This window comes from Alligator mississippiensis, chromosome 1 (assembly GCF_030867095.1).
Source record: "Alligator mississippiensis isolate rAllMis1 chromosome 1, rAllMis1, whole genome shotgun sequence".
Taxonomy (NCBI): domain Eukaryota; kingdom Metazoa; phylum Chordata; order Crocodylia; family Alligatoridae; genus Alligator; species Alligator mississippiensis.
In genome coordinates this window covers 214,320,706-214,332,133 of record NC_081824.1, presented here as the reverse complement: position 1 = coordinate 214,332,133, position 11,428 = coordinate 214,320,706, and the positions used below count along the sequence as shown (strand labels likewise).

The 11,428-nt window shown below is 45.7% G+C and overlaps 1 protein-coding gene across 2 annotated transcripts in view; it reads left to right on the top strand.

Moving 5' to 3' along the window:
* LOC102565820 (uncharacterized) overlaps positions 1 to 11,428 on the top strand; it is a 65,117-nt gene that overhangs the window by 42,785 nt on the left and 10,904 nt on the right. Inside the window, exons 4-5 of one of the 2 annotated variants that reach the window (XM_059719818.1) lie at positions 4,239 to 4,343; positions 9,322 to 9,435. In XM_059719818.1, the coding sequence (XP_059575801.1) occupies positions 9,330 to 9,435 (106 nt within the window). In that variant the 5' untranslated portion in view covers positions 4,239 to 4,343; positions 9,322 to 9,329. Of the gene's footprint in view, positions 1 to 4,045; positions 4,344 to 9,321; positions 9,436 to 11,428 lie in introns of those variants that run through there. The other variant, XM_006264911.4, reaches the window with a different exon arrangement.

Genomic DNA, 11,428 nt, shown 5'->3' with positions numbered 1-11,428 from the left:
GATCCTAAGTCTCCTAAAATACACAATACTATTATATCCATGAGGTCACTGGGAGATACTTATCACCAAGCCTGAGCCCTGTGGTTGTGGGACCCAAGCCGAGAGATCCTACTCTCACAGTGCCAGCTCTGTGGTTGTGGGACTGGCACTAGGAGATCCTTCTATCTCCCAGCCTCCACTCCCTGATCATGGAGAGGGTACTGGGAGCTCCCTGCTGGTAGGGGGTGGGGTGATTGTTCCCTGCCCAGTTGTGATAGTAAAGCTGGGCAGGGAACAGGCTTTCCAGCCTCCACCCCATGATCATGGAGCAGGAGCTGGGGACTGTCCCAGTCAGGGGCAGGTCCCAGCCCCATTCCCCATTTGGGTGATCAAGGCATGGGACTTGGAAAGAGCTGCAGGTCCCAGCCCTCTGCCCCATCTATTGGTGGGGCAGCTAGTGGCAAGCCCCCAGCTGGGTGGGGATTCCTTGCTGCTATCTGGCAATCCTTGGATTCCCCACCCAGCTGGGGGCTTCCTGCTAGCTGCCCCACCAGTGGATGGGACAGAAGGCTGGGACCTGCCCCTCCCCTTCAGCTCTTTCCAAGTCTCCTGCTCATGATCGAAGAGCTGGGGCCAGGAGCTCCCTGCTGTCAGGGCAGGGTGACATTGTCCCTGCCTGGGGTTCAGTGGCAGCGCTTGCCCTGGCAGCAGGCAGTCCCTTGGGGGCAGGGAGCATTGTCCCAGCCCCTGCCAGAAGACAGCTGTCTCTTGGCCCCATGCCTAGAGCTCCCCCTGGCTGCTGCAGGGGACTGGTGCAAGGCTAGTGGGGGCAGGAGCAAATAGCTACAAATCTACTTCCAAGACCCTGCATGTGAAGATGTCTGCCCGGATCAGTTTACTCTATAGTAATTTACTCTATTATCCCACATTATTTGCATGTGTAGATGCACCCCCATTTTCTTAAACTGAGCACAGCTCCAACTGGACAGTCAGTTAAACACTATGTCCCAGATTCCACAAAACTTACTTGGAAGCAAAATATCCCAACTAAACTATTCTTCCCAGCCCCATTTAGCAGTGTCTTGCTGCAGTGAACTGTCATTTCTAGCATTTGTGGCTCCTATAAAGCCATGGAGAGAAACAATGTTTTTAGCATATTATGCGTGGTGAAAGCTTGAATGCATTTTATATGGGGGTCATGGTAGAGTCAGCTCCATAGCAACCTAGCTAGAAAGCAGTCTGGTTCCACCCTCCTGCACTGGACGTTGCAAACTGAAGTCCTTGCCACCATGGATGGCAGTATATGGGAATATCAGCCCTGGGATTTATCAGAAAAAACATGCTCCTGACGTTAAGGATTTAATTTCAGGGTTACACCAAGTCTGACTAAGCATTAGTACAGGACCAAGTGTACATGGGACGAATCACTGAAAAGCAGCCTTTCCATTTACCACTTTTGGCTCTTGCACTCCAGTGTCTGGGATGCATTAGGGTTGCTCTGATAGTCCAGACCTGGACTGACATTGCAGGGGAGGGTTGCATGACATGTTGGGGGCCACCAAAGCATATGGTCCTGAGGTCCAGGACAGGATTGTCCCACTGAGCCGGGCACATGGATGGAGCCAATACAGAGCCACACCTAAGGAATCCTGAGGCTATACGTCTGCTACTACACCCTTTCGTGGGGACAGTTTACTCCCCACTATCTTGGCTGGCTAATGTCACTGGTCAGTTTGTGGGGAGGATGAAGCCACATCACTCAGGCTCCTGTATCGTTTCTTTGGGAAATTGTGCACCCTGAGGCAGTAGGTTTGAAGTGGCCCCCACCCTCCTTCAAGCAAGAAAACTACAGTTCGGCATAACACGTACAGAGGCTTTGTGAGGGGAGATGGCTTCAAACCCTCTCAGGGCAGAAGGGCTAAGCAGAGTCTAGGCTTAAATAATCACTGGATTTTCCTGACTCATTTCATATGGTGTTACCAAGACCACATCAGATCCACAGGGATTAGAAGCGAGCTACCCAATCTTCTGCACTGAAATGGCCTGCACGAACACGCTTGCTTCACCTTTCATTAATTCGTGAATATTTGCAGGCATCTTGGAAGGAATAAAGTGCTAAGTGGCATTGTTGTCTCTGGCTGTTTTTTCATTTTGACTTCTTTCAGTCTCACAAAACTCAGCCCTATCACTGACTTGACTCGGACCTGTTTTTTATAACCCTCTTACGGAAGCACAGAGCTCCACAGGAGCCTTTGGAAATCACAGAAGGCCTTCTGCTGCCACCCTTCCCTAGCACAAGAGAGAGAGTTAGAAATGGGCTTTGAGAGCAATTTCTCAAAGAAAGCAGGGAGGAGTTGTTAGGGGTGAATTGAGCTAACCGACCATTTGAGGATTAGCCAGTGGCTTCCCACTGGAAGGTGTAGTGTGGGTGAGCAGCCTTCCTCCCCTGGTCCTGGGAGCTCTAAGATGCATTCTGGCAGAGGCACTTGAGTTGGGCCAGAGTGGGTTTCCCATCTGACAAGAGGTTTTGAACCTACAAAAGCTTTTCCTGCCCTGGCACATAACATGGCAACCTCAGAACTTTTCACCAATTGGCAGCCTTAAAGTTTGAATCCAGACAGTTTTTTTAAGATGGATTTTTATTTATTTTTATTTATTTTTGTAATTAAAAGACCCAGTAAAATCCACCCTCTCCTGCAAATAGGCTTCGTTTTGACAGTTGAGGTCCTCCCAAACAGCTTTCCTTAGCATCACTGTTTACTGGCTGTGGTGCCAAACAGCATGATCAGGGCCACCATGATCATGGTACGAAGCCCTGCACTTAGGCTGGAAGAATCCCATGCACTGCTACAGGCCTGGGACCAACTGGCTAAGCAGCAGCTTTGCAGAAAAGGACCTGGGGGTTATAGTGGACAATAAGTTTAATATGAGCCAACAGTGTGCCCTTGTTACTAAGAAAGCTAACAGCCTACTGGGCTGCATTAGTAGGAGTGTTGCCAGCAGATCAAGGGAAATAATTTATTCCCTCTATTCTGCACTGGTGAGGCCACATCTGGAGTACTGTGTCCAATTTTGGGCCCTTCACTATGGACTTACAGTGCGTTGGAGCAGACTCAATTGAGTCTGCTGGAATGTGCTAATTAGCATGCTCCAGCAACCTCCACATCTTATGTATCAGTGTCCCCAAGCTTCAAAATGGTGGTGGGGCACTTTAACTAAAACTCGTTTGACACCTCTAGTTTGAAGCGTGGGAATGCTAATACATGAGATGCTGCAGGCACTTTAATTAGAGTGGTTCTCAGAGCTGCTCTAATTATAGTGTCCCCCATCCTGTTCCCCCCCCCCTTCTCCCCCTGCCTCCAATAGCACATGCAAAAACACCCTAGGAGGCTGGTGAAGCACTGGAATAGGTTATCTAGAGAGATGGTTGAATCTCCATCCTTGGAGGTTTTTAAGACCCATTTTATCAAAGCCCTGGCTGGAATGATCTAGTTAGGGATGGTCCTGCTTTGAACAGGGGGTTGGACTAGATGACCTCCTGAGGTCCCTTCCAACCCTAATTTTTTGCGATTCTGTGAGTCACTGAGAGAGGCTGTTTAAATGTCTTTATTTTCCTCTTTTTGGCTAATAACTGCAACAAACAAAAAAGACTCAGTAAATCCTGCTTGAAGATGGGAGGGATCTGGCAAGCTCTCTTTTTTTCCAGTAGGAACATTATGTTCCTTCCCGTACTTTTATAGCAACGGAAATGCAGGGGCGATGGAGAAGCAAATGAATATGCTTATTAAAAGCCACATTTGGGGGATTTAACCAAAAAAGAAGCTATGTTTTAAAAGTGACGCTGGAATTCTGGATATTTTGGAGTAATGCCTGCAACCTACAGAACATATGGGGGCTGTCTCACATACACCATTGTCTCTGTTTACTACAATAATTTGTTACTGTTTGTTTTTGATTAAATTGCAGAGTGCTAGATTCATTTCCCATGACACGGGGATAGCAAAACACAAAGTAAGAGGGAGCTGAAAAACATGTGCTTGCTAGTTACTGTCGCTGTCAGCAAGTTTGTAGGCAGGCAGTAGTACCCCGGATGCCTTAACAGAACTTAGTTAAGTAATCGTGTTTCTCTTGCATAAGCTTTTGCTTTCAAGATGCCTCAGCCAATCCTGTGCTGAACTAAAAGCTTATTTAATACCCACTACTTTCTAAATAATGCATGATATTGATCTTCTTAAACATGTATAAATTCCTGTATACAGGGGTTTGAGAGGTGCAATTCCTAGAAACAGAGTGATACTCCAGCTTTGAAAGTAGCAAAACCACAGCTACAAGACATTGCAAAGATCAGCTTTGGGAGGAAAAATGTGAGTAATATTTCTTAATATTCTGAACAGTGTGTGTGACCTCTAATTGCAAATGGGAAAATGAGGAAGACCTTTATGTCCACCATGAATCAAAAGGAGGCAGGAGGTGAAAGGTAGCTAATAAAAATTGTAAATCTTAAAATACTATCTCACTCCCAGATTTCTACAAGGAAGTATTTGTTTACCTAGTTCTCTGTAAGCCAAACCTCTTTCAAATATGCCAGGAAAGAGGGGTGATCCTAGATTATGAGCCTAGCTAGACCACTGCAAATCCAGAATATGTTTGCTCGAGATAATGGAATGTCTCCAGATGTATGTTGGCATAATCCAGATCAGAATCTGATCCTCTCATTTGAATGATCTCTCTTGCACAGGAGAGCTTGTATTTTAATTGAAAGAAATTGATAATAAAAATGTACATGTCTGAAAGAGGAAAACACCACAGGACAAAGCTAGCATGGATATAACAGAGGAAAAGGAAGTCTGTCTTGCCAGTTCCATATGATGTATTTGAGTGTGGTTTAACTTGTGATCAAAGCATAGTACGAAAAAACTACCCACTCAAGTATGAAGTGGATTTTACTAGTTTCTCTCTCAATCAATACAGCACTATTCACTTGTTATTTCTCCTCACATTTAAAGGAATTGCAGTTACTACTCAAATGAGCCATAAAACTCTAGTGTCAGTGGAACAGAGAAAAAACATATGCCTAAATATGAAAATGTGTCATAATATATTTTGTAGATATCAAAATCCTTGCCTAAAAGATATAATCAAGGTTTCCCAAATAATATTTTAGATCACCTTTTTGAAAATGTGATGCAGATTTTTAAAATCTAAAAACACCTTGAGACTGTGGAAGCACTTCAAATCTGATTTCTGGCTTATAGATGGAATGGTGATGCCGCAGTTAAAAGAAATGACTACTTTGTAGGAATCACAGTATGAAAGAGATAGACACAAAAGAGCTGTATGAAAGTAAAATGAACCAGTAAAGGCAGAGTATGACATTTTCTAAGTTTCTGCTTCACTTCTGAAGTGGGCAAAAAGGCAGGCCCGCCTGAGGGAGCACAAACACAGTGGTGATGAAAACAAGACCAAGTTGCAGGCCCTTGTACAGGTGTTTGTGAACTGTTCCATTCATAAAACCCCTTGCTTTATACCGACAGGTGAGTCTGAGCTATACTGCCCTTTCTGTGTTGCTCCTCTGAATAAGTTGGATTCAGACTGCCCATGTAGCCCGGTTGCTCTGATTGTACTCTGCCCGTCTGGAATTGTGTTGCCTGTGGAAGGCGTTACCCTTGCATTCAGCATACTGCCTCTATAGCACTGGAGTGTGTTCAGTACACAGATGATACTGGTCAGGGCTTAGCTTTCCTGAAGCCAGGTATGCCTGCTTGAGTGATGTTAGCATAGATTCTCCTGAATCACAGATGTGCAGTAAGGGAAGTGAGAGTTCAATCATGGATCAAGAAAATACCACATGCAGCAGACAAGGGACAATCTCTCAGCTCTTATTGCTCAGGGGAAGGAGGAGGGTAATAGCTAAATAATCCTTTGCTTTTTCTGTCACGGCATTCCACTGTTTCCCTACTGTGTGTGTATAAATTGTGTGTGCACACGCGTGAGCTCAGACAAGCAGTGGAAGAAAGCTTAGCTTAACTCTTGGCTGTGTCTCCTTGGTCCTCCTTTAGCTCCAGGAGGTGCCAGTGGAGTTGCAATGCCCATAGCAATGATAGAGGAAGAACACCCAGTCCCCAGTGACAGTTCAGGAAAGGGTTCCAACTGTTTTTTGCCTTTTTGGCTAAGCTCAGGCCTGGTATCAGTGTAATGTAAAAATCATTCTTTATCAAGAGTTATACCAGGTAGGAACAGGGCCCAGTGGGAGTTTTGCTCTGTAGCACCACCAGCTTTCCCTCTGCCTGCCTTCCCCACCCCAATTTCTGATCTGCTAGAGCTAGATGGTCCTTTCATGGTCCTTTCATCAGCTTTCCAAGCATTTTCTGTGCTGCCAGGAGGGCTAGAAACTTGCTCCTTATATAAGAACAGACACTGAGATTATGGACATCCTTACACTCAAGCTGTTTCTTGCTGCCAGAAGAGCCACTTGGGTCTTCAGACAGCCATGCATAAAGTAAAGCCATCATTAGACTGCTCTAATTTACATTGCAGATTAATATGGCCCCTGGGTGCCCTAAGAACTAAGAGTAAGACACCTTTGACCTGCTTCCATATACTGATCTTGCAGGGAGCAGAGCTCACGAGGGCAGTGAATATAAACAAGTGTTGCCAACTCTCACGATTTTTGACATTGTTCTTGAAGTCTATGCTTTGGGAATGTGAAAAACTGAGCTCTTTCTTTTATATATATTTATATTTATGTGTGTATATATATAATCTATATAGATATATAGATATATCTATATAGATATATAGATATATATGTAAAAGAAAGAGCTCAGTTTTTTACATTCCTGAAGCATAGACTTCAAGAACAATGTAAAAAATCTTGAGAGTTGGCAATAACCTACAGCTCACAGGGCCTGATTATCATCCCACTTACACCAGGGGATTTCTGCAACAAATCCCATAAGTCAGTTAAGTTACAGTGGAACAACAGTTCTCAGACTGGGTAAGACCAAAGCCTTAGCACCTACTGGAATCTGCCATTATGTTCTAGGAATTTTCAGCTTTCATTAAAATGTGAGTTTCTAGCCCTATGTTTGCAACAAAAATCTTCCAAATGTAGTAAAAGTATCTGTAACCATAGCAGTGATATCTGTCTGGGCCTGCAGAATGTCTTGAAACAAGAGCTACTTGGACCTTTATGAGATGTTGCACATTGATGATAACGTAATTGTCAGCTGCTCTTTATTTCATCATTGATCAAACTAGGTAGAAAGTATGGGCCTGGTTATAATATCCGCCCCTATGAAAGCTGCCCAAAGTGCATCTACACTGCAAAATAAAGCTGTGATGATAGCATGGGGGTTAATCGGGGGTTAATCTAGATCGGGGCGGGCAATTATTTTGGGCGGAGGGCCGCTTACTGAGTTTTGACAAGTCATCGAGGGCTGCATGACAGGCAGCCAGGGGCAGATAAATATTAATTTTCAAAGTTTTTTAGGGGCCCCGTGGGCCAGATAGAATGGCCTGGTGGGGCGCATCCAGCCCACGGGCCACATTTTGTCCACCACAATCTAGATAGTACAAATAATGTACTATCTGATGTCATCTTCCTGGACTTTAGGAAGGCCTTCAACAGTTTTGCACCCTATCCTCATTGGGAAGCTAGCAGACTGTGGAGTGGACGTCTACACGGTCAGGTGGGTGGCCAACTGGCTTAGGGACTGCACCCAGAGAGTGGTGGTGGATGGTTCCTTCTTGGCCTGGAGGGAGGTGGGCAGTGGGGTCCTGCAGGGTTCGGTCCTCAGACTGATAATGATTCAATATCTTCAGCAGCGATTTGGACGAGGGCGTGGAGAGCACCTTCTCCAAGTTCACTGATGATACCAAGTTATGGGGCAAAGTTGGTACACCGGAGGGCAGGGAGCAGATTCAGGCTGACCTGGACAGGTTGGATCAATGGGCAGAGAGAAATAGGATGCAATTTAATAAAGATAAATGTAAGGTACTCCATCTGGGAAGGAGGAACACCCAGCACACCTATAGGTTGGGGAGTGTCCTTCTCAGCAGCTCGGAGGCAGAGAGGGATCTTGGAGTCATAATGACTCCAAGATGAATATGAGCCAGCAGTGTAATGAGGCCATCAACAAGGCCAATCACACCTTGTCGTGCATTAGCAAGTGCATGACTAATAGAACAAAGGAGGTGATGCTCCCCCTCTATGCGGCACTGGTCAGGCCGCAGTTGGAGTACTGTGTCCAGTTTTGGGTGCCGCACTTCAAGAGGGACACAGGGAATCTCGAGAGGGTCCAGAGGAGGGCCACTTGCATGATTAGTGGCCTTCATGATAGACCCTACAGGGGGAGGTTGAGAGAGCTGAATCTCTTCAGCCTTCACAAGAGACGGCTGAGGGGAGATCTTGTGGCCACCTATAAATTTATTAGGGGAGGTCAACGGGGAATAGGGGAAGTGGTGTTTACTAAATTGCCCCAGGGAGTGACTAGGAATAACGGGTGTAAACTATCTGAGAGTGGATTTAGGTTAGATATTAGGAAGAAATTTTTCACTGTAAGGGTGGCCAGGATCTGGAATGGGCTTCCAAGAGAGGTGGTGCTATCACCTAGCTTGGAGGTCTTCAAGAGGAGGCTAGATAGTCACCTGGCTGGGGTCACCTCACCTTGGTCCTCTTTCCTGCCAGGGGCAGGGGGTCGGACATGATGATCCATTGTGGTCCCTTCTGACTCTACAATCTATGAATCTATGAATAGCAAAACCAGTGAACACACAGCATTGTGTTTGCATGTGGTTACCAGAATACCAACCCTTCTAAGGCTTTGGGAACTTGTTCTGGTTGCTAGCATATACTAAACCCAGGCCACTGCATTTTCATGCCTATACTCACTAATGCTATCTCAAGTAAGCGAGCACAGATACTGTAGTACAGCGGTTCCCAATCTCTGGTACCTGTACCACCAGTGATACACAGACTACCTGTCAGTGGTACACGTTAACAGATTTATTATAATTATTTTATATCACAAAAATTTGTTGGTGGTACTTAAGGCTGAACTGGAAAATTTGCTGGTGGTACTTAAGGTTGTATTGTTTTAAATTGGTGGTGCGCAATCTGTCAGAGTTTGGGAATCACTGCTCTAGTATGTGTTACAGTTATAACCTCATTTTGCTCTGTAGACATTCTCTGAGGGCCACATCTCCCTTTGACACATTGATCTGATGGAGCCTCTGACTCCCCTGGAGACAAAAGGCCATGGTGGTGGCCCGAGTTATACAAACATGCAGGGGATTGAAATCTATTTTGCCTCCGTCTCTCATTCTCATTTTCCTTTTCAGCCTGCAAGATGTTTACACACAACAAACTGAAGATCTTTATAATGTTTCTGAGCTTTGCCATCTACATAATCATGGTGGTATTTAATGTTGGAGCCGGTACAGGACTCTTCAAAGGTAATGCAAGCAGTAGTTGCTATTTCTGCCCTGTGGCTTTTATTCCAGTGACCCACTACTCCTTGTGTTCCAGTTCAGGGGGTTTGTAAATGAGGTACTGAGTGGCAGGGGTTCTACTTCATCCAGTATTAAAGTTGGAGCAGTTTTGCTACATTTGTATTGTTCCTGCTGTCCCTGTGAAATGTTCCCTTGTTGAAAAGGCTCCAACTGTACATGTATCCATACCCTAAGAAATTGTGGGAGCTGCCCTTCTTCAGAAAGTATCAGAGGACATCCTGGCAAAAGCCTTTTGGAACTCCCATCAGCACCAAATCAGTATGCCAGCTTCTACCCTGCTCCTTTACACACTTTGGCTTATACCTCCCACCCAGCCAGCTTTACTGTCCTGTGTGTAAGGGACTTATGCAATGGCCCCATTGCCTCCTCATCCCCCTGGGCCATGAACCCTCCAGAGGGGAAACCCTCATGGGGCATTGGCTGCAATTCAGCCTGGCCTATATGAGCCTCAGCCAAAGTCCCACAGAGCTAGGGGGCACGTTTCTTTTAACTCTGGTGGGCTTTGGATTAGGGCATGACACATGTAACAGACACTTTTGCATCCTCTGTACTTACTGGGCACATCTACATGAGACTCTTACTTCGCTTTAGCCTAATAACACTGCACAGTAGTGTGCTGGTTAAAAACCATGCTAATAGCTTGCTGCACAGTGTTGTTAGGCTAATGCACAGTCAGCGTCACAATATAACTATAAGCCGGCACTACTGTGCAGTAACTCTACCTACTGCACATTTAGTTAGTACTTTATTAAGCAAGTACTAAACTAAATATACAGTATCTAAAGAACATTAATGAACATGTAGATGTGCCCACTGAGTTTCCACATAGCAGCTGTATAGCACCCAGGGCCTTGGCAGCAGGAAAAGACATCTGCTTTCTGTGGTTTTTCAGAGCAGTGCCACCAGCTTTCAACTCCAGATGAGGGAGAGTTTGTCAAGTATGGATATTGCTTAGAATCATAGAAAATGAGGGTTGGAGGGGACCTCAGGAGATCATCTGGTCCAACCCCCTGCTCAAAGCAGGACCCTTGCCAACTAGATCATCCCAGCCAAAGCTTTGTCTAGCCAGGTCTTGAAAACCTTCAAGGATGGAGATTCCACCACCTCTCTGGGTAGCCTGTTCCAATGTTTTATTACCCACATAGTGAGAATTTTTTTCCTAATATCTAACCTAAACTTCCCTTCCTGCAACTTGAGACTTTGCTCCTTGTTCTGTTATCTGCCACCACTGAGAACAGTCCAGCTCCATCCTCTTTTGAACCCTCCTTCAGGTACTTGAAGGCTCCTATTAAATCCCCTCTCAGTCTTCTCTTTAGACCAAAGAAGTCAAGTTCCCTCAGCCTGTCCTCATGTGCCCCAGCCCCCTCACCATTTTTGTTGCCCTCCACTGGCCTCCCCTCAATTTGTCCACATTTTTTCTGTAGTGGGGGGGCCCAAAACTGAACACAGTACTCCAGATGTGGCCTCACCAGTGCTGACCAGAGGGGAATAATCACTTCCCTTGACCTACTGGCAACACACCTATCAACGCAGCCCCATATGCTGTTAGACTTCTTGGCAACAAGGGTACAGTGCTGGCTCATATTCAGCTTATTGTCCACTCTAAGTCCCAGGTCCTTTTCTGCAGAGCTGCTACCCAGCCAGTCAGCCCCCAGCCTGTACTGGTGCATGGGATTATTTTGTCTTAAGTGCAGGACTTTGTACTTGCCCTTGTTGAACCTCATGAGATTTCTTTTGGCCCAATCCTCCAATTTGTCTAGGTCATTCTGAATCCTAGCTGTACCCTTCAGTGTATCTACTACTCCCTGAGCTTGGTGTCATCAGCAAACTTGCTGATGGTGCACTCTATGCCATCATCCAAGTCATTGATGAAGACACTGAACAAAACCAGCCCCAGGACCAAACCCTGGGGCACTCCACTTGATACTGGCTGCCA